General features: G+C 46.0%; 2 protein-coding genes across 18 annotated transcripts in view; one reads left to right on the top strand and one right to left on the bottom strand.

The window, feature by feature from the left end:
- ccdc83 (coiled-coil domain containing 83) overlaps nucleotides 1-2,356 on the top strand; it is a 9,351-nt gene extending 6,995 nt beyond the window's left edge. The window contains exon 11 of the mRNA XM_084684393.1: nucleotides 2,080-2,356. The gene's annotated coding sequence lies outside the window, so the exon portion shown is untranslated. The remainder of the gene's footprint in view (nucleotides 1-2,079) is intronic.
- The window catches only part of LOC146246081 (phosphatidylinositol-binding clathrin assembly protein-like), a 24,341-nt gene extending 1,781 nt beyond the window's left edge, over nucleotides 1-22,560 (bottom strand). The window contains exons 1-24 of one of the 17 annotated variants that reach the window (XM_084684372.1): nucleotides 22,466-22,560; nucleotides 22,110-22,323; nucleotides 14,759-14,901; nucleotides 13,491-13,566; nucleotides 13,105-13,207; nucleotides 12,889-12,982; nucleotides 12,629-12,740; nucleotides 12,405-12,511; nucleotides 12,249-12,290; nucleotides 11,256-11,341; nucleotides 10,654-10,777; nucleotides 10,103-10,218; nucleotides 9,313-9,410; nucleotides 8,144-8,296; nucleotides 7,608-7,691; nucleotides 7,111-7,191; nucleotides 5,843-5,956; nucleotides 4,946-5,077; nucleotides 4,607-4,637; nucleotides 4,415-4,514; nucleotides 4,137-4,160; nucleotides 2,124-2,183; nucleotides 1,101-1,205; nucleotides 413-517 (exon numbers count right to left, since the gene is read on the bottom strand). In XM_084684372.1, the coding sequence (XP_084540498.1) occupies nucleotides 425-517; nucleotides 1,101-1,205; nucleotides 2,124-2,183; nucleotides 4,137-4,160; nucleotides 4,415-4,514; nucleotides 4,607-4,637; nucleotides 4,946-5,077; nucleotides 5,843-5,956; nucleotides 7,111-7,191; nucleotides 7,608-7,691; nucleotides 8,144-8,296; nucleotides 9,313-9,410; nucleotides 10,103-10,218; nucleotides 10,654-10,777; nucleotides 11,256-11,341; nucleotides 12,249-12,290; nucleotides 12,405-12,511; nucleotides 12,629-12,740; nucleotides 12,889-12,982; nucleotides 13,105-13,207; nucleotides 13,491-13,566; nucleotides 14,759-14,901; nucleotides 22,110-22,239 (2,208 nt within the window). In that variant the 5' untranslated portion in view covers nucleotides 22,240-22,323; nucleotides 22,466-22,560 and the 3' untranslated portion in view covers nucleotides 413-424. The remainder of the gene's footprint in view (nucleotides 1-412; nucleotides 518-1,100; nucleotides 1,206-2,123; nucleotides 2,184-4,136; nucleotides 4,161-4,414; nucleotides 4,515-4,606; nucleotides 4,638-4,945; nucleotides 5,078-5,842; nucleotides 5,957-7,110; nucleotides 7,192-7,607; nucleotides 7,692-8,143; nucleotides 8,297-9,312; nucleotides 9,411-10,102; nucleotides 10,219-10,653; nucleotides 10,778-11,255; nucleotides 11,342-12,248; nucleotides 12,291-12,404; nucleotides 12,512-12,628; nucleotides 12,741-12,888; nucleotides 12,983-13,104; nucleotides 13,208-13,490; nucleotides 13,567-14,758; nucleotides 14,902-22,109; nucleotides 22,324-22,465) is intronic. The other 16 variants (XM_084684374.1, XM_084684376.1, XM_084684373.1 and 13 more) reach the window with 16 other exon arrangements.

The raw sequence follows: 22,560 nt of genomic DNA, 5'->3' as shown, positions 1-22,560 counted from the left end.
GACGGAAGCTAACTGACCCATGTGCACATTGTAACGACGAGAGAGAGAGAGAGAGCGAGAGCGAGAGCGAGAGCGAGAGAGAGCGAGAGAGAGAGAGCGAGAGAGAGAGAGCGAGAGAGAGAGAGCGAGAGAGCGAGCGAGAGAGCGAGAGAGAGAGCGAGAGCGAGAGAGAGAGAGAGAGAGAGAGAGCGAGAGCGAGAGCGAGAGCGAGAGAGAGAGAGATCGAAGTGGCTTCTTTTTTAGAGGTGAATCGTGATATTAATGACTCATGTCGAGCTATTACGAGACGCCTGACGTGCATGTCTGTGAAGATCAACCAACCAGCGGAAACGGGCTGTTGACAAGACGGCGGGAGTAGCAGATGGAAGCCGGGGGTGCACGCACACACACACACACACAGCACATGCTGTACCTAAACGATGTTCTACAAGAAATCCTTGAGCGAGAGCTGCGCAAGGGGGTCCTTTCCTGGAGCCGGGAGAGGGCTGTGATTGGACGAACTAGAGGCTGCACAGGGCTAGGTCAAACACAAGGGACAGAAGGGAAAGCCCTCAGCGAGATGTGGGAGGGGCCTAGCTAGTGGATGTGGGAGGGGCCTAGCAACTGGATACTGTCAGGGCACATAGGTCCTACTGTACCAGCAGACATGTTAGCAGATGAGAGCAAAAGACTACAGGCGGAGGGGAGTTCTCTTTATGACTTCCTCAACCCTCAAAAGGGGGACAGTCATGTAGTTCTTGTATGACGTGAGGCAACAGTCAAACGTGCCAATATCCCTCCGCCTGGGCTCGCCCCCCCCCCCCCCCCCAGCTTTTTTTAGAGTGGGCGTACAGGAAGTCCTTGTGCAGTGAACATGACGTGCTCTACACACCACAGGGGGGGGGGAAATGAGACACGAGGTGAGAGCCGTTGCCGTAGCGCAGGATTCCTAGCGCCCTTCGGAATGGAACTCGATTGGGTTACGAGTCACTTCAAAGTCAAAGGGCGAATGAAACTGTACTCCAATGGCACATTTATGAATCATGAGTTGACAGAGAATGGCACACTGGGCCATCCTTGGGCTCCCCCACCCCCTGTGTTCTTCAGCAGAGCAGACGTACCTGCGCTCCAGGGGCCTGGCCGAACGGGTTGGCTGGTCTCATGACGGGCTGAGTGTACATCATCGTGGGCTGGGTCATCATCGACACAGAGCCCATCTGAGGAGGCTGAAAACACACGCACACAATGTCACCCAACTCTGACCTGAGAAAAGGCAGGCTCGTGTCCGCTTTGTGTCGAGACCGAGAGCGCCTTGGCACTCCAGTTTCAGCCAACGCGTCACCGTTTCAGCCAGTGGTGTCACATGCGACAACGTTCGGCCAGCGCAGTGGAGTCCCTAATTTGACTCTGGTTAGCGAGAACTCTTACGGCTTTTCACAATAAAGCCGTAGCCTCCGAGCCAATGTTGCGTGATCCATCTGTCCGGCGTGACTAGCACCTGATGTCGTCAATCCTAAAACCAGCACCACGATACGTCAACCTCGTGCGTGTTTCTATTGAATGGTCTCCATTTGTGTATGTGGGTGTAAAGACTACTGATAACATGCAGAACAGCATGAGTCACCATTTCAGTTCCCGGGCAAACTTCCTGGGATTATTCTCCTGAAATGTAAATGAAATGCTTCAGCCCTAAAAGTTGCGTCCCTCACAGTTATGTTTAAGAGGAAGGGAGACTAGAGCCGTTGGATTAATTCCACCTGCCTCAAGAGGAACTGGGTTAGTCAGGGTCATAAAAGTCAACCTTTTCTACATAATCGGTTGACTGTTTTAGGCGGAGAGCTGGCGCCATTTGCAGCACCAGCCACCAGGGGGCTCCCCTGGGTCCTACTGCCAGTACCAACACCTTGCCCTTGACTTGCCCTGTCCATTACAGAAAATTATAACATTCACATATACATATACATATAAATGAAGTTGCTTCCAAGGAATTCCAGAAGTCGAATCCCCGAAGTGCTTTGTGGGATAATTTACATCATTTTTGACAACTATTCTCTTTTCTGACTGATTTTTTGTTGTTGTTGTTCTTGTGTTGAGAGACAGGAAAGGGGTTTCTCGATAGCCGGAAGACATCCCAAATGACTTACCATTCCATATGTCATCATACCCGTTGGTGTGGTTGCCGGGAACGCCATAACAGATGGTGCCTGAGATAACAAGCAGAGACGATCACTCGCTGACCAGGACTGAAGACAAGTCTCTCACACACACACACACATTTGCATTGACACTGAACTGCATCACCTCATGACAAGGCCATTAGTCACAGAGGAGTCATAATTCATGGGAGCAATTTTCAGATACCCTCATATCTTGTTATCATTTGAGGACAATTGCAGAGAAGCATATTATCCATGGTTCCCTTTTTTAACTAGTCTTGGCTGCTCCAGGTTTTTTTTTTTTTATGTGTCGAGTCTGAAACAACAGCAGTTCAAAAGTGTCCAGAACAGAACTTGACTTGGTAGAGAAGGTTTGTCTTTTTTTTAATCATTATTATTATTATTTATTTATTTTTTACAAGGCACATGTACCAAGGAGCTTTTATGATTAATTGTTAAGTCAATGCAAGACACTTTTGTTGCACTGTTTTCCCCAGACCCAGCACAAGGGAATGCATGATATGTTTATCATTTGGCCTTCATTTGAGGAGAACCCATTGAGAATGCGCATCGTCAACTTACACTATGCCCAATTCAATTAATGAAGACAGTCAAAAGCTTTGTCGTCAGCCGCCATTTGGCTTCCGAAAAGAGGACAGGTGCAAACGTCCTGCAGGTGCAAACACTCGGCGAGCTTTTTGGCCTCGATGTCACTTCCCTTTCCAGGGACAAGTCACCAGAACAGAGGTGTCACTGTTCATCTCTCAGCCACCACTTTAACCATTCGCATGCCACTCTCCTGTCTCAGTGCCACCCTACTTCCTCTGACTAACGCCACACGCACACACAATCTGGGACACGTTTGACACAACCTTACTTGATCAAAACTTGCAAGTGTTAAGCGAGGGGGCAGGGGGGGGGGGCAGAGAGACATTTGAAAGAGAGGGAAAAAAAAAAAAAAAAACAGAGAAAGTGAAGAGTTAAAGTAGTAGCGTGCCTCAAAGGACGGAGTAGCAGTTGATGGCAGGTGCAGAGGTCTGCTAAACAAGACGAGTCTTTAAAGGGCCCCTCCCTCGGGCCCGGCGGGGCTAACAGACCCAGATTTGTTCCAACATCCCTGTTTTTTTTTTTTCTTCCCCCAAGGTAAGGAAATCATTTACGAGCTGTCCAGTCATTAGGCCGCTGACTGGACATGTGCAGTGCCACGCTGTTGCCTTCTCCACAGACCGCACTTGTTCCTAATGCCAAGAGCCAGGACCTTTTCGCTCAAACCCCCACCCCCCTCCCTGATAATGAACGGTTCTCAGCACGAGGAAACGCTCAAGAGGTAAAGGATACGGGGTGATTATAGCCCACGCTAATTAACGACGGGTTCTTACTTGCAAGAATCGAAAAGTTTACACTCAACCTTGCACTTAAAACCCAGTGTGTGTCTAAAAACCAGTTTGTTTCGTGGACATGCGACTTCATGCCCCTAGTTATCTAGATCCGACCGAGCCGAGTGACTGAGCAAAACGCCAATCAAGTGTTGTCATAAGCACAAGCAGTCTTGCCCACTCGTAACATCCTCTCCAAAGCAACTTAACATTCTGAATCCGCAAACAACCATTAGCCTATTCCCTGGCCCTCGCACACAGATAGCCACTGCTAAAGATTAACTACAAAACTAGGATATCTTTCCTATGTTGCTCAGGGGCATTACATTGAAATCAATTATAAATCATACATTTTATTTGTAATGCACCCTTCTTGCTCTCAAGGCGCTAAAGTGTATACGGCTGGTTAGCTCTCAGGAACTCGAGATTTGAGTCGGGACTGGGCCTAAGCCTGCCATAGTGTGACAGCAGTGTTAGCTATGCTCGCTGTGCAGACCAGAGGTGTATTGGGGGTGGGAAGTGAAACCAGCCTCCAGGGGTCAAGCGTAAGAGAGCGTGGTGGGAGGTGGAGACGAGTGGTTAATGGAACCGAAGAGCAGGATGTGATTCAACTGTTGAGACTTACGTATCGTGGGAAAGGCATGGCCCGCTGTGCGTTTGTTTCCCCCAGGAATTATACAAAAAACGCACCAGGTACAGGAACGAGATGATATCGTTATCCACAACGTTGAGACACCGCAACAAAACATTTAAAAAATGTATGGCTATGGTTTGGTTTCAGTCGAGAGGTTTTTTGTTTTTGTTGACTCAATCCATAGTATGGTCGCGTCACTAACACAATCAATGCTGATCAAACCGACATTCGATGCCCAGATATTAGGATCAAGTCGTGTGCGGGCGTACCATGGCAGCAGGGTTCCATGTGGTTGAGGGAGCGGACTTTGGCTGCCAGTTGGTTCCACCAGTCAACTTCTTCTCCCCGGGCTGACTCCAGTGAATATCACTACAGGACGTCACCCCCCCGAAAAACAAAACAGTCACTGACAGAACTCAAAATCAGCAGAAAAACAAGCAGATAAGGACTTAAACACTCACTTTTTTGCTGTGCCGTTTCCAATTCCTAGATCTGGAAAGGAATCAAACAGAGCAGACCAAGTGAGCACAAGTCTAGATATTTACATTTAGTCATTTAGCAGACGCCCTTATCAGCAAGTACAGGGACATCCCCCCCCGAGGCAAGTAAGGTGAAGTGCCTTGCCCAAGGACACAACGTCATTTGGCACAGCGGGGAATCGATCCGGCAACCTTCTGATTACCAGCCCGACTCCCGACAATGAGAGTGGGTTCTTTCCGACCGGACTGAACTTGAACCACTGCAGCCAGTTCAACACAGACTAGTTGTCGTTACTGAGATGCGCGGCGGCTGATACGTACTGCCCACAAGGTTGGCCAGGGAAGAGTCCAGGTCGTCGGACACCAGTTTGCCCGACAGCTGAGTGCTGAGGTTGAGCCCCTGGCTTGGTGAAGAGGCCACTGTTGGTTTGAGGATGCCACCTAAAACATCATCTTGAAGAAAGGGGGCAGGGCGAGGACGGGAGAGGGGACACAAGCCAGGGGTGGGGGTGAAGACATGGAAAACGACACACGGGGGGGGGGGGGGGGGGACGAACCCAAAAAACACAGAACAAAACACAAAACACGCAACGCCACAGACGAGACAGGAAGAGGATGTTTAACGTGGGCGAAGCAGGAAGCCGGGATCACACGTGAGACGGAAGATGAAGGCTGACTGTCTCGGAGGGGCAGATGAAGTCAACTCACCCAGTCATGCGTTTGCCATGCAAAGCCAAGAGGGCCCAAAGGGGTTTGACCCCGGGACAAGGGAGGAAAAAACAAAAAAGGACTGTGAGGTTGTGAGCCAAGCACCCAAAATACACTGTGCGCACACACACACATTTTCATGACATGCATACAGACACTCAATTCAGGAACACTTGACGTAAAAATGTAAAAACCCCAACCAGACAAAAAAATCAAGCACCATAACACTGTGTGCCGTGCATAGGAATAATCAACCCTCGTCCGTCCGTCCCCCCCCCCCCCAAGCGACAACACAGGAAGTCCACATTAAGATGGCCGTTAACAACAGCATGCCGTTCCGCCACATCGCATGGAGACATCGAGCCCCGACACACAGCAATGACCCTACCTCCCCAGTCCTCTGGGGGGCAGCAGAGCGAGCGAGGCTCGCTTGCCCCCGTGGGCTTCAAACGGGAAGCGTACGTTAGCACAGCGATGGAGGAAGAGGAGGAGGACATGGGGGACCCTTACCAGAAGGGTCCATGTTGTTGATGATGTTGCCGTTGTTGCCGAACACGGAGTCAAAGTCGACGTTGAGGCCTTGGGGGGGCTGCTGCTGCTGGGGACTGGGAGAGCCAGAGAACCCTGCAAGACAAACGAGGAGGAAGACGAAAGAGGTTAGGAGCCTGACAAGAACTTTAGACAATTTGACACACACACACACACACACACACAGCCTGTACTACAAATAGGGACAACCTAAAATGTTTTACACTGCGAGCAGGAGATTTGGCTTCCCAAACTGAGAAGGCTCGTAACCTTGAGCACTGGAAAGCAGCTGGTCACTGTGGACTTCCTACAAGCCTGCCTGACAATGCCTGCAGCCTTAGTTACAGCACATCCACACCCACACAGCACAGTGTGGGCGTGTGTGCATGTGAAGAATCGCAAGAAATTGCACATGATTGAGAAGCTATTCCAACCAATCCAATTAGTGGTGGAGCATAGTCTACTTCTGACCACCCAAACTGAGAAATTGATATCTTGACTTTGTGAATCTGACTTGAATTAGTCGGGTTTGCGTGAACTAGAATTGGCCTTTATGGAACCATGATGCCATCTTAGTCAAGTTCTTAGTTCTTTAAACAGTTTCCATGCGTGCTTCTCAACGCTCTACTTCTCTGGACCAAATATTTCTTACTGACAACCCAAACATCAATTATTTAGATTGAATTCAGACAGCTCATCTTCCTGTATTTGTGCGGCCCTTTTTTTTTTTACAAGCAAAGTCACACAAAGAGCTTCACAGTTTAACCCCCCAAATCAGCGCTTCCAGTAGGCCGAGAAGGTTAAACGAGACCAACACATTACATTTACATTTAGCAGACGCTCTTATCCATAGCGACTTACAGTAAGTACAGGGACATCCCCCCCGAGGCAAGTAGGGTGAAGTGCCTTGCCCAAGGACACAACGTCATTCTGCACGGCCGGGAATCGAACAGGCAACCTTCTGATTACTAGCCCGATTCCCTAACCGCTCAGCCACCTGACTCCCTTCTGGGATTCTGACATCTAGAAACATTCCACACACTCTCCCAACAATCTCTCTCAACCCTGGTCCCCGAGACACACCTGACTCAAACGAATGGGTGGTTATCAGGCCTCTGCTGAGCTTCTGTAAAACGGTCACACAGCCAGGTCTGAATCGACAGGTGTGGACAAACCAGAAGAAGGGACAGGCGGGGGGGAGCCATGTTCAGCCTATTTCCGTAGCGAGATGATGGGAGAGTAATACCTACCTCCAAATAGACCAGCTATGGCGGGGGACTCGGATTGGAAGAGAGGGGTGGTGGGGTAAGGTGCAGGCCCACAAAAGGAGTCTGACACACCGCCAGAGGAACGGAGCAGGAGGTGAAAAGGAAGGCAGAGAGTGGAGGGGGGGTTTAGAAGGCACAGGAGGAACGAGACCAGATTATGGAGAAGAGAAACGAAACAGAGCAGAGCACGCAAGTCTGAATCTACAACGCAGGTATAAAAAATAAATAAAAACATGTATGTATGTATGTATGTGTATATATATATGTGTATATACACATATATACATATATATATATATATAGATATATAAGAAAAAAAAAGAAGATCAGAACTTTTTTCATGACAAAGCCAAAACAAAACTACAGTAAGAATACTAGAAGGCAAACAGCACTCTGGGGGGGAAAGGCATTCGTCGCATGCAGGGTCCTTAAGCGTTTCCTGTGTCCCACACAGCCAAGTCAGTTCTCCTCCGAAGTACCTGAGATAAACTGCTCTATCTGCACTGTGGAATCAAGATCAGGCGAGATGGAAGAGCTGGGATCAAGAAAAGGATTGTAATGATCTGGAGAATCAAAAGATAAGGCTACGATGAGTTATGCCTTTAAAAACGAACGATACAGCCTCTCTGTATTGTTTTCTATTATAACAAAAATAAATAAATCCAATTTCCCAACTGCAAACCAACCAGTGTCCATACGTCTAGGGTGTAAAAAAAAAAAAGGAAGATTGAGGTCGATTTAGATTTGGAAGAAAAATGTAGCAACTCCCGTTCCACTCACACAACAAGCATCCAGAATATCCAGTGTCCTCCCTCCCCGAAATTAATTAAATCTACGCGTCAGTTGGTTCTCTGTACAGTACCCCCCCCCCCCCCACACACACACACACTTACACGATGGCCTTGTGTGGTGATGGACAGGACACATCTGACATGAGGCGCAAACGCCTCAGTACGAACAAGGGAACACCAACACAAACAAACACTATGGAAGACTAATGGTAAGGAATGTTTACCACCAAACACTTCGTGAATCGGTGTCCTACAGGACAAACTAACAGCGTCTGGGGAGACGACGGGCAGATGGACAGCGGCGACAAAGGGAAGTGTGACGAAAGGATTTAAGTTTGGAATGGAGTCGTCGACAGCATCGGGAGAAGTGAAAGGATCTATGCAGACAGAACAGTGGGTGGGGGGGGGGGGGGGGGGAAGGAGATAGAGAGAAAACAGGGAGATGTTAGAAAAGGATGAATCACAGTGAAAACACAGCATGTGGCACCAGACAGTATGCAGGCCCGGATCACAACACCACAAGGACACATGACTTCCTACTGGGGTGGAGAGTGAAACAAACGGCTGAACTGATCCTGGACATACGAAAACACCAACTCCGAAGCTAGAAAACAATATCAACGCTCCATGCTCCAGGTACAGTTGAATTATACTCCAAAATCAAATAATGTAAGCCATCGTTTCTCAGTATGAGGGAAGGAGTTCAAGATGAAACTACTAAGTCTACTACTAGGTCAAAAGGAAAAACAGCGCTACCAGTATATCGTTTGTGGGCCAAAGGTGGGAGAAGGAGTGTGCGCTGCATCTAATCATGTTATCCTTATCCGTGTTTACTTACCGTTGACATGAGTGATTTCTAAAGCACACGTTACAGGCCACGCCACATTTAAAGGGCCACCTCATTTGACTGGACTTTGCAATTCTGGTCAAACCCTTGTTTTTGCAGAGTCAGGTGTCTGTCAACCCTCATTCAAGACATGATTGGCTGCTTCTGGGTTGTGATTGTCAAGGCAGTTCAGATGGAGCATGGTCATTGCAACTGCTGAAGATTGTAGCACAGGGTACAAATACTTTGTCCATACAAAACAGTTCACATTATTCATACACTGAATTCGCATTTCAAATGAACAACCATTTTAACGGTTAAATAGAAGAACTGGCACTGCTGGCGGCATTCCATCACCACAGTGTGTCCAATATTGAACGGCTATAGATAAATATAGAGGAAATCCACTTCCCAGCTAATAGATATTTCATGCGAGATCAGTTCATACAGGAAACGTGCACAGAGTGCACTGCACAGCGCTGTGGCTGCGCGGCGCCCGTCTGAGATGTCCCAGGATCAGCTGTGACTAATTGCCAGGGCTTCCAAGGCCGAGCCAGGAGATCTCACCTGCCCATGTGCTGGCAGCAGGCAGGCCAGAGGAGAGAGGCAGGGCCTGCTGGAACGCCGGCTGGAGGTCCAGCAGGTCGCTGGCGGCCTTGGAAGTGCTGTGGTGAAGCGGCGGGGAGGGAAGGACACAAAAAAGGCCAACATGTTATTGTCAAGACCATTTTAGACAGCACACCCAGGGAGTTCTACACAACAGAATGTGGAGCAGTGTTCTTGTTTGATGACATACTTGTGCAAAGTCTTACACAACTTTTTTTGGTGCCTATACTGGTCGACAATAGGTAAAAAAGCGACAGTTATGTAGCGACGGTGTCACTTCTAATGGTTTAAAATTATTTTCAAAAAAACGCATTTAAACAAAGGTACATTGTTTCTTACACAGAATAAATGTTGGCTACTAATTGCAATTTTGGGATCCGTGGTTCCAAAACGGAGTAGCGAGCGACTGAGTTGTAGCAAATTGGGAGATAAGGAGGAGCGCGCGTGTGTGGGGGGGGTAAATGTTATTCACATTTTCGGAAAGAGGGCCTGACTGAACAAGCTCGAGAACCCCTTTAGGAGGAGGGTGTTAACGCTGGACGAAAATTACAAACACGGTATGAATAATCCGATGGAAGTTTGCACCTGTCGCACAAAGAGACTGTCGAAGTCCATGCCTCAACGTATTCACCGGACTGAAGATATCTCAAGTATTCGAAACGTCCGATAACGGCACGTCAACAGTCAAGGAACAGAGACGGCAAGGAATGCGCGCGAGAGAGAGAGACAGAGAGAGGATAAGAGTCTTCACCTATTTGTAGAGCTGGGTGTGGAGAAGAGGTCGATGGCGGGAGCCGCGTGGACGGCGCCCTCTGCCGTGGACGCGGTGGCGTTGGGGTTCTTCTGGAGTTCCTTCAGACGCTGCTCCTGGGTGGAACCAGTCCAAGTTAGCCACGAGCCAGAAGTGGAGCGTTCCAGGGCCCATTTACACATTCCATGTCAAACCAGATATTCAACCGACAAGACGCGAGTGCTGCAGAAACTAGTCTTGGGCGACATGACTTTTCCCCTTAAAGCGACCTCCTCCACCTACTCTACTCAAACCAACAGAATAAGAGCTAAACCACCTCTGGAGTTCTGCACGTGACAGATGATTTGTTCAATGGACCATGGAGAAGAAAAAAAAAAAAAGTTTTTTTTTTTTTTTTTTTACATAATTGTTTTTAATGTTCATATAAATAAACGTGTAGGGGTGTTTGGAGTTGAATGGCTGAACGTGCAGCTGGAGGACATCCTACACTAGGCATGTCCGTTCAGAGACACGGAGGAACGTGAACGGGGAAAGGAGAAGGGAAAATGTACCTTCAGAGCTTGCAGGCGCGCCTGCTCTTCCTCCAGAGCGGCCTGTTTTTCCCTCTCGTCCACTTTGGTGAAAGATATGCCAGTGTTGGCCAGAGAGGAGACGGCATTGGAGAGAGTGCTGGCCCTGGAAGAGAAAAAGAGGGGGTGAGTTTGTGGGTGGGGGTGCACTATTTACAGACCATTTAAAAAAGATGCTGCACCGGTAAAAGATTGGTTTCACAAGCTCAGTAAAAACTTTAACAGTGTGCAGAGGTACAACAACTCTTGACATTATGTTGGCAGATAAAGAAAGGATTCCCTTTATAGACAGACAGGTTTGCCTTCAAACTGTTCTTCCTGCAACAAAAATGTGGACCTGCAATGCGGATTGACAAAGGACTTGGGCCTCAAGTCACCATAGGTCTTTATCAACAATATCTGGCTACGTTTACCTGCAAATGAGTCAACATTTTCTGTGAAATGGACAAACAGCTGTAAGACATTCTGGTACTGTACTTAAGACTGTAGGACAATGAGTAGGAATATAAACGCCTGTATAGACACACAGTGTAGGCATGGCTGCCAGCCTCGGTCTGACAAAAATAAGGGGAAAACCTTTGTACCTGCTGGCTGCTGTGGAATCTTTCACTTTCTTGCCCTCTAAAGAGGCTAGGTGTTGCTCCAGTGCATCTAAAAGACTGGAGGGGGCCTGGAGTCATGGGAACAACCAATGCAGTCAGTTTTAAAGGCAGAAATTCCAAAGACAATAAAAAAAAAAATGTTGCATTCAAACGAGAACGAAACAAGACTATTTTGCACAAGGGAAACGTGCTACGCTTTAACACGGAGAAAGAGTTAGATACAGATACTTACACAAACTGTGTACTGGAAATGGAAAGATGCAGAATATAAAAGGTGGTAATTGTCAGAGAGAAAAAACGAGAGGTTTTGGGAGAAACATAGCTAATATTGGAGCAGCTAGCCATTTAGCCTTCAGGTCCCAATACAGTCCAAATGAATGATAGAACATATATTTGGTATGGTTAATGCACCATCTGACAAGAGGCAGCAAATATCGTAAGTGTTCAAATAAGAAAAAGGTGTTATACTAAACAAAGAGGAAGTCGTCCAAGTTAATTCAACACACTGACTTGCTTACAGTACAGTACATGATACAGGTAATGTGTCAAGTCATTCAAACCATTTCTGATGAAGGTCACACAAAAGCCCACCCCTTCTTTCAACTGGGCCCTGCTTGCATCCCTCCTCTGACTAGGCCTCGAGTCCACACCTTTATTTTACTGTATGCCGTGCAAGGTTAGGGGCGAGAGTCTACAGTTTCCTCTGACAGGAACGGGAGCAAAGTGCACCGCGTCAGGCCTAGCGAGCAGAGCTCTACAGCCATGTCCAGAGAAGAGAGGGAGGTTGTCTATGCATGGGGCTATTGACGTGGTGGGAGACTGGGGGGGGTAGCAGCATGGAGAGAGGCTGGTTGGGGGGGCAAATTGAGGCCTGTTTAAGCAGGTCAGGTTCTTGGGGGGGGGGGGGGCTGCAGGATTCAGAATAAGTGGCAGCCATATTGGGTTAGGAGGAGCCAGAAGGAGCCATGATCTTACCTGGGAAAGATCTGGGATGTCCCCTCTGTCTATGCCTACTTGCTACAGATAGGGGGCAGAAGAGAGAATCAGACATGGTCCTAAAGTGGAGGCTAAATTATCCTTTAAAAATTGTTTTTACATTGATAAACTGTCGAAAGGTGGCGATTAGATTACCTCGGCTACTTTGAGGAACTCCGAGATTCTCGTCATTCGAGTTAGGAATTTCTTGTAGATGTCGAGGCCTTCTTTGCACTGGGTTTTCTTCATGTCAAAATACTTTTCTGGAGTAAAAAAGTAGAGAAAAGGCATTTTTCTTTCAGAAACCAACCAGATGGTGTGGGGTTGGGGGGGGGGGGGGGTCGGTAAACGTAATAAAGTCATCTTTGGTGGGTGCTCACCCAGAAGGTTGATGATGCCCTCGTTGTAGGCCGCAAACAGTCTAATGGCGTCTTTGAAAAGGAGCATGAAAGCTGCGTTGATCACACCATTGGTCAGTTCATTGGCATTGACCTAAAGACAAAAAAGGGATATTGAATGTGAATCTGGGATTGGTCAACTGTCTTCAAAGCAGAACGGAGGGCTATAAGGAAATAACATTGGTATCGCAGGGCATACAGAACAGAACAACAAGGAAGTGTTAATGTCGACTGAAACTCACGTTGAAATCGAGCAGCGCGTCCATTTGGTTTTGGATGATGGGTATGGTTTTGAGGAGTTTCTCTGTGTTCATGGTTCTCATCACGCCATCCGAACTACAGAAACGCAGAATCAAAAGACGGGGGCCAAATTCAAAATGATAGACCAGTTTCTAAGGGGATGGCCAATACAAAATAATCTGTGAACCATCTGAAAAGAGCGGAATAGGTCTCCTTACCCTCTTTTTACTTTTGTGAAGTCAAATGCGACTTGTCTGTAAGACACTGCTTTCTCGTTGAGATAGCGGCTGTACCTCCTTATGAATGTGGACATGTCATAGCCTAAAGGGGGGGGGAGAGAGAGAGAGAGACAGAAAGAGAGAGAGGGAGACAGAGACGGAAAGGTTGCTGTTTTATTCGAACACCCGATGAGACAACAAAAGTCATTCTGAAAACTACACGCCAACTGAAAACACTGAGGTCAAAGTTTAGCCTTCACGAAAACACACACACCTCCGGTTGAGCGTCATGTGCCACCAACTCACAGCTCGCCTGGCACATTAAGAAATGTGTCCTCCTTAAAGCTGGTAGGTCAGCACAGCAGGTGCTCATAGCATGTACTTACCTTGTAAGCCACTTTTGTCAAGAAAATTACTCAGGTTGAATAGAGTATTCCTGGAAGCCAAGTACTGTATAAATCTCTGCAACACAAAAGTAAAGCGTAAAAGTTCCACAAACACGTTTTAAGACAAACCAGTATGAAAGAAAGCCTCCATATTTTTACAATTCGAGAACAAAAACATTGAATATCTTCCAAAAACATACTGCTTCTGATATTGGTATCTTGCTACCAATGGCTACCAATTGCTACTTGACTTTTGTAGCACCATCTTGCAATGCAAACCAACTGGGCAAAATGCAATTGTCACATGACCTACCATCAACCATTTAATTATTGTTTAGTGACACAGCGCTCAGGTAAGTTAAACTAATCTTTGTAGAATTGTTTGTAACATATATTGCTGGAATCAAGAAAAACTGCAGAGGGCCTTCGGATGTGAGAATTAGTTCAAATGAAAAAAATAATTCTCCTCGTCTTCATGCGATAATGTACTGAATTTCTTATATTTTTACATATTTTATATAACTTCACTACTAATTCATTCTGGCGCCCATCTCACAATAATGTCTGCTGGAAGCGTGTTATTTGCGTTTGATGCATGTCATGACTGTGCATAAGGACAAAGGGAAAAGACTAAATGCAAAACAGAACTGAAGCGAACTGAAGGTAAACAAAGTTGAGGGCTGGAGATGACATCACCATAAGATTAAAGGTCCTGACATTTAGAACACAAACATGTCATGCATTACACCTTGTCTTGCACCAATGTGTCGACATGAACCTTGTCTCCTTGTCCCAGACAATCAGCTACTGCTTTCAGTCATTTACATCAAGCATAATATGATTATGATGACATAAAACACCAGACATTTTCTGAAAAAGTAATATACGAAAGAAACTTATGGTAATTAACTTAATTTGAATTGAATTTCAATTCACCATGAAGGTAGGAGTTTAAACCTTTGCGGTAGTCTATTTTAAATAGGGTCAATCCTTTCCAAAGCATTTACTTTGTGGTGGCTGTGCAATCGCACCCAAGATGGCTTTAAATATAAAACGCCCAGCGTGTGCTTTTGCCAGTGGATGATGATGGATTATAGTGGATGAAGCTGTATACGAGATGCTGAACTGAAGCACTTTTCCCCAGCAATTACTACTAACACACACACACACTCCTTGTAGCTATTAAGTTGCATTTCATTAGTTCATTTCATGACATAAAACCCAGGATTTCGGTTTGGGTGGGGGAGGCGGGGGGTCACTGTGCTGACCTCGTTGCCGTAGACCATGAGGTGGTGTGTTGCCGTGAGCGACTTGAAGACCACCACCCAGCTGGTGCTGGCGGTCCTCTCGAACAAGGTGTCAGCCAGGTGGGGTATGTTGACGTTCATTTCATTGGTGCACTGGATCAGGTCTGGAGGAAGTGGAGGGAAGGAGAAATAGGTCATTGTGTGTGTGTGTGTGCCACAGACATATCATTGTGTGTGCTTCCCCCCCCCCCCCCCTTCTCTGTCGATTAGCGAGAACTCGGTGGCGTGGGTAAACATTTCCACACAGCGAAGCCCAATGAATCAATAACAAACTTCCTGGTACTACAGGTTGCTTTTATGGTTTTGGTCCCCAGCGCAGGTTCACAGAGGCAACAACCTTGTATGTCCGAAATCGGAAAACAATTCAGGTAAGGTAGCACTGGGGGCAATGGGGGGGGGGGGGGGGGGGGGGGTATCAGAGCAGTGGTTACAAATGTCTGAGGACAAGACCTCCATCCTAGACTTTTGCCTCTGGCACGGCTCCACTGCCATCTGGCCTATAGTGAAAGTGGAGGCCTTGGGTCCTCTCTCCCGTCAATGCCATGAGACTGTACTCACACGCCCGACCTCATCAGGCCATCCATACACCCTCGAATAAGGTCCCTTACAATTGTGCTTTTTCAGCACGAACACGCAGAACACGCAGCGACGGCCGGACGGCCGGACGGCTGTTGGTGGCCGCACAGATGTCTGGTCTCTCCCATCGATATGCATGTCAAATTATTTTAAGACTGTATTAACAGGGATTAGACGGTGTGGTTTACATGGCACGACTTCGAGAAAAGTCTCATTGAGGTACCTGCGGTGACATTTTGTGAAAAGACAGGAATATGTTCAATTCTGTGCTGGCACTGTTGAAGCACTGTTGTTCCCTGGCTTGTTTATGACATGGATGGTCCACAAAACATCTTACTGGACTGCAGTAGCCATTTTTACAGAGACAATAGGCCAGCCATGTGACAACAAAAGGGCTTTTCAGACCTGACAAATGACAATGTTGGGGTCAGGGGGTTCCATTCATTCATCCTCTGCATCAAGGCATACAGCAGCAAAATGGTGTCAGGAAATGAACTTGACGTACATTGGAATATGTGGCAATGATGATTTCTCGGATCTAATTGGGCACCAGCAATTTCATTTAATATTTAGGGATTTAATTTGATAAAAAAGGGACATTTCTTAATATGGTAGACTTCAGGGTGGACAATATGAACCAACATGAAGAAAACACCAGTCCACTATGCTCTTATTCGACTGAGCTTTTTCGTTCATTTTGTTTGTCATGATATCCACAAAATGGCTAAATCCAGATCATGGCACATGGTCACACCAGTATTCACGTTCATACCGCCCACCACTACCCCCTGCCCAAATCGTCACACACCAAACAGGCCACCTGGATCCCTCCTGGGTTCTCCAGTGTCATCAGGACATTCACAGAAGAAACGTCTTAAGCAGAGCAGCAGGAGAGGCACAGGTAAATTAGTGGTCCCTCTTCCTGTTCAATATGCCTTCAGCCAGAATCACAACACGAGTCCACAAGTGGCAGGCAGAGCTCAGGAGGGGGTTCACTCACACACACACACACACACACACACACACACAACTATGAACTGGTGAAAGTAGGTCACGTCTCTAGGCGAATTCAGGACATATTGTGCAGACTACATGCAGCACTTAATTTCCTCAAACCCTGTTGTGCGGTAACATTGGCTCATTCACTGATTTTCTTGCCCAGTTACAGGCAAACCCATGTGATGACTGTAGGGTGCTGTGCCAGTAATATAATATTTAAAATCAACACATGCCAAATGGAAGCTTGGCGGGCAACATCAATAAATATTTGAGCATTCTTTATCTCAGGAAAAAGAGGAACAAGTTCCCAACAGGTCAAGCTGAATTCCTATTTTAAGAAGGCCTTACACACACACACACACACACACACACTATTAGCCTCGATGTCCAATGAAGCTCAACCAAATAGGGTAAAAATGAACAAAACCGCTTCTCTGAATATGGTTTCCTTCATTGGGACATACATTTCATGACACGGCTTGTGAAATGGGGCGTGTGAACCTTACACCACACGGATGACCTATCGCTGTTCGAAAGCAAGAAACTAACGCTCGGCTCAGCTGCAGGATGCTTTTCACTTCCTCCATTTCAAGACCGGAAACCACATTGAAATCAATCTGCCCTCCGAAAGCCCATTAGCGAGGGTCCTTGTCTAGCAGCGTCTTCCGTAATGTTTTCTAATCGAGCAAGAAACATGGGAGAGATCTTACAGAACATTCAAGTTCGACTACAAGTATTGCCAGAGTCAAAAACTTGGAGACTGGTTTCGGGTGACTTTTTAATGATTAATTGTCGTCTCTGGAAAAACGATAGTGCGTAAACGTAAAGTTGACACTATGGCACCGAATATGGTACAGGCAAGAATACAGAGGGAGAACCAGGCTTGGGGGAGTACATTACAGGATACATGCCATATCAAGTGTACCAAGTCAAACTTTTTACATGAGCCAGGACAGCAGCATGCCAGATTTGAGGAGGAATGTAAGCTGACAGCCTGCAGGGTTAGAATCTGAAGCAGGCAAAGGGGAAGTCAGAAGAAAGCCAGGCAGCTGGTGGGAATCAAACAAGAGCTTGAGATACATCGTCAAACCATGCAGAAAAGTCTGCGGTTGGTGTCTAGAAGCGTTAGAATCCCGATGCAGTGACAAAGACAGGGCTTGCACTGGTTCAAGGCAGAGAGCCCTGCTTTGATAGAAACAGCTGTAAATACAGACAAGCATAAACCAGGAAATAATAAGTCCCACTTTTAGAACCGAAAGTAACCCACAAGAGTGCTACATTGCACAATTCCCACTGCAGTCTTTAATTTATTTACTTGCATCTTTGGCGACCATGAAATGGTTCATTTGACATGGCCCATTGCTTCTCAATGTTTTGTAGAGTTAAGTTCCTTAATACAACCAGGGACTGTCATGAAGAGCGAAGGATGAACCTGCTGACACGAATTAGCCAAATTCTAATAAAGTAAACGTGGTAGGTTAAACACAGGCCTTCAAGTTGACCTCTCGGCATGGTAACACCACCAGGCAGTCGTCAGAACACTGACAGAAGCATTTCCTTCCCATTCTCTTGGGAGCAGCTTATTAACACACACACACACACACACATTTCCAGTACAGACCCAGCACACACAAAAGCTTTTGCTACAAGTCACAATGGGGGAATTTAAAAAACTGTTTGCAGTGGAATCATCATCATCCCGCCCAGTAAACAACATGAAGTGTACAGTATACAAAAGAGATGGCTTAAGGAACTTTTAAACTAAAAGTTCCCATGATACATTACAAGCCATTCCTTTGGAAAATACATTATAAACATGGCTTAGGAGGCCACCAGGGTCGCTTCTAATTACCAGCAATTTGTGGTCAAACTAATTGCCTGACAGCATGGGGGACACATACGCAAATTACTGGACAACACATGCTGCCAAAGGAGCAGCCTATTTCATTGGTAGTGTAGGTTAGTACATTTGAGACACATGATTTTGTCTCAAATGTGTCTAGAGAGTAATTGTAGTTTAATGTCTTGTTGCGTCAAATCGGTGATGTGGCAGCTTTCGTTTTATGAGCATCATGTGGGGCTGTGCAAGTTCACAGACACTGACACACACGTCCCACACATAATCGGCACTATTTTGTGGATTTGCATGATTCAACACGACGATTTCCTCTTGGGGTGTTTCGACAGCAGCAATATTACGACCAGAGGAACTGATAAAAGGGCTGTCTACAGGCCCCGCACACCCAGACCACGAGGCCACTTTGAAGCCTGCCATATCTCCCCAAACCCTTCGTCTGAATATGGAACATCCCAGACAAGGCGGCAGACACTACCCAGGCGGAATGCAGATCCGAAATGAGCCTCGGCCCTTTTTCCGAAAGTGAGCCACGGAAGCTCAAACTGAAACAAGTGAGGAGAAAACGGTCCCACGTCAGATTCCCAAAGCAGAAACATGGATCCCAAGTCAATGGAAATAGTCAAGCATTAGTAGGGTTTCCTAGAGAGCAGTGACTGCAGCTTTAGGTCAAGACACGCAGCTATGTTCCCTGCACTTTGAAACCAGCCACTTCCCTTAGCTAAACAAGCCACTGAGAATGGGGGGAAGAAAAAAAAATTATATAGGTTACATGGCGACTTCAACACTCCCCCTCGAGCTCTGAATGGTGGCACTGGTATTCTTTTGACGGGAGCTTTGCATCATGATATTGAATCTCAAAGCCCTTTCAGGAGGTACAGTGGTCTCCATTTAGCTGAGCAGGCGCAGGGTGTGTCAGCACTCTTTTTAAAGGGACGGGTCATTCGATACGCTGTCACATGCTTCTAGTGGTCTGCGCTCCGCATGGGGGGGGCGGGGGGGGGGTTCAGGGTGAACCTGTGGGCACACAGCAGCAAACGTGTCTCTTGGGCTGGCGGACATTGCCCGCCACTCGACGGACGCCTCGAAGCTTCAAGGGGTATGACCTATCTGAGAAGCCCACCTCTTCATTTACACTTGATTAGGCTGGCAACATTCCTTCGTGTTGGGCATCATGAAGGTGCCTGTTTAGATTTGGCTCAAGACGACAGCCCTGCTGGTTATCAACAACCATTTAGACTTATGTACATTAGAATTAAATAGTAATCCAAACAGCACAGCAAACAACTGTGTGTGTGTGTGTATATATATATATATATATATATATTTCAATATCTTTCAAGTTTAAAAACTTGCCTGATGATAAACCGTATCAATATACCAAACTAGGTACACAAAACAGAACAATTGAATACGGAGGTCTTCAGGAGGAATCATTCCAGTCACTAAATTATGCAATCATTATTTTGTCAAGTGCATCGCTTACATTTTAATTGCTTTTACATCATCCTTTATACATCATGTATTAGATGCATACACACAGACATAAGCATTATTAATACATTATATAATGAACTTCCACAGTAGTCCAAACCACTCATGAAACACTTACATATTTGAACCTTGCACTTTGAGAACCGAGTAATAAAAGTTACGCAAGAGCTATTTAAACCATACAAATGACAAACAGGCACTCAAGGTACCATAGACTTTGTTTTCTATTTGTACAGCTTGTTTTCAACACACAAACTTGTACAGTTTTGGAACTGAGGTAGAGCAGAATGTTCTAAAACCTCTCTCAGGGCTCATTTGAAATCTAAAACTTCATTTTGTTTTGAGATATTATTAGTGTTCAACCTTTAACTTCCCTTGTTCCTCTGAAGAGTTTTTTTTTGTTGTTTTTTTACATTATTTGGTTACGTTTATTTAGGCCTAACAGGGCAGTGCTAAAGAATGTGCCGGAAACCCAACCCAAATCAAAAAGGAGCAGGAGGAGGGGGACATATCTTGCGTAAAAATCAGACGGGCGGAGGAGGAGGGGGAGGGGGGTGCGTCACTGCTATTTCTGTCTGAGAGGAAACTCCAACACCAGTGTACGCAGCCCTCCTGAAATACCTCCAACCTTTGTGACATTCCTGCTAACTCCTTCTGCCGTCGGCTCCGGCAAAGGAGCGGACCTTGGAGAGGCCCCACTTCACCTGCCACTGTCAGGACGCACCAATCGGCTGCTCAGCAGGGTCAGAGGGGTACGGCACCGGGGGCCCCTCCGCCTCACACTCCATCGGCTGGCAGTCCCAGACGTACCCTTCAAAACACCTACTGGCATCGCACGTGACCTTCTTTTTTTAGAAAGCCAATACTATAATTAGCAGTTGACAGGAAATTGGTCGGTGTCACCGCTTAAACCAAAGATCTTTTATGCATCATGTGCGAACACTGGCCGATGTGAGGCTTGTCACTAAACTGTTTCAACGTGGAACCAAAAAAAGGAAAGCTATTCCCATGCTTACTGTGGCCTTGTCCTTACTTCCCACGGTAGGAAATGTGACAAAACATTGTTTTTAGCAAGAACCAGAGACAGAATGTCTGAGACTAAAGATTTAAGGAGCCAGGGACATAGACGTAATGAGTGTCCAATTGGGGATTTGGGCACCATTTATCCTTAGGGTTGATAACACTACTGCAGCAATACAATGGGAATCTTGGAATCTTTGGGGGTTTTAGTCAGGACCTCAGTCTTTGGACATTGTCATCTGAGAGCTGGGCTCATCCATAAAATAAATTCACATTACCAGGACTAGCATGACAAGGGCAAAAACAAGCAAGAATGTACACATTCAGATTAACCAACACTGTACCTGATCTCACTTTACACCCACCATAAACCTGGACACAACCTAACAGAGCAAAGGGTAAGACTAATGCCTGCTGTCATCCAAAAGGTTGTCCAACTGTTATTGCAAATAACTAACACTCAGTGATGGCCACTAAATGCTAACAACCCCAATGTTGTCCCAAACTGTATAAAAGAATACAAATCTGTAAATTCAAATCACTGCATCGTGACTAACATTCATGAATACCAATTTTGTGCAGAGTGGCTATCGTGTAACTTAAAGCACCGTGATTCTTGTAGAAATAGAGCACTATCCATTATATTTCTGACAGGAAATATAGTTTGTTTAACATAGCATGACTATTCAACTGCAACAGGTAGTGTTGTCCAAAAAAAACTTGAAGGCAGAATTAAAGTATTTCTGAAACGGTGAACCAATGCTCCATTTACAACTAAATCGTCTACAAATATCGCTCACAAAAGATCTAAATAAAAAAGCAAGCCTTTTGACAATCGTTGGTTTATTTGGTAGAAGATAAGATGGTTAAAAAAAAAAGACTACTGTTCTCCAACCGAGGTATGTGACTGCCTAAAATCCGTGGTCAAATGTCAGGAAGTTCAGACGCTGTTTAAACGTTTTCTGTTGGCATTTCATCGTTGATCATATCACTGTTTGACTCTAAAGGAGTCTGGCACAGTGGTTATATCTCATAAAGTTAGGTTACATAGTATGCTGTAAGTCTACGAGGGTGTGCTAGTTTTATCCCAGTTATCACGTTGTTTATACATGACCGGCATGTGGCCAATAAACGTAAAGTTTCCAGCGTAGTTTTTAATGCAAACCAATGGTCTTGCTTACTCACAATTGTAGGAAACAGTGCATTGTTATAAGAGTAGAAAACACTGGAGAAAAATGGCTTAAAACTAGCCTCTAGTGTCTTTATATACAGGCCTCGGTCACTGTCTAAACATTGTCCTTACCATGGATATCCTACCAAATCGAATGGAAGGTAACAATGTCACAATTTACAGACGATAATACTTACAATCCAAATGTTTTTTCTTTGGCCCCATTATCTCATGCGTGGTGGCTTTGCACACAGTTTTAGACACCGCAGAACCAGTGACACTATGCTGTGCCGCGGTTATCCTATCCGTTATGCTTTGCCCAGACATTCTTGTAGATTTGCACAATGAATGAGATACAATGTTTCAAATCCAGCGGAATCGCTATTGTCCTCGGTTCCACGGATTCTCCACCTGACACAAGACAGAGGAAGCAAATTAGACGATAGGTTACGTCTCTCGTGTATCCAGATGACACACGCAGCCCACACCCGCGACTTCAGATCATTCATAAAACTGAAGTTTGTTTGTTTATTTAGAAAAAGAATATACGAACCCAGAGTTTTGACTTCTGTTCGAATCCAAATACCCCTTCCCTTCTTCCATGCAATTCTTGTTTTCTCACTCCCTCCCTTGCACGTTCTCGTTGGG

This window comes from Hypomesus nipponensis, chromosome 20 (assembly GCF_054491055.1).
Source record: "Hypomesus nipponensis isolate SF chromosome 20, ASM5449105v1, whole genome shotgun sequence".
Lineage (NCBI taxonomy): Eukaryota > Metazoa > Chordata > Actinopteri > Osmeriformes > Osmeridae > Hypomesus > Hypomesus nipponensis.
This window is presented reverse-complemented; position numbering and strand designations above follow the sequence as displayed.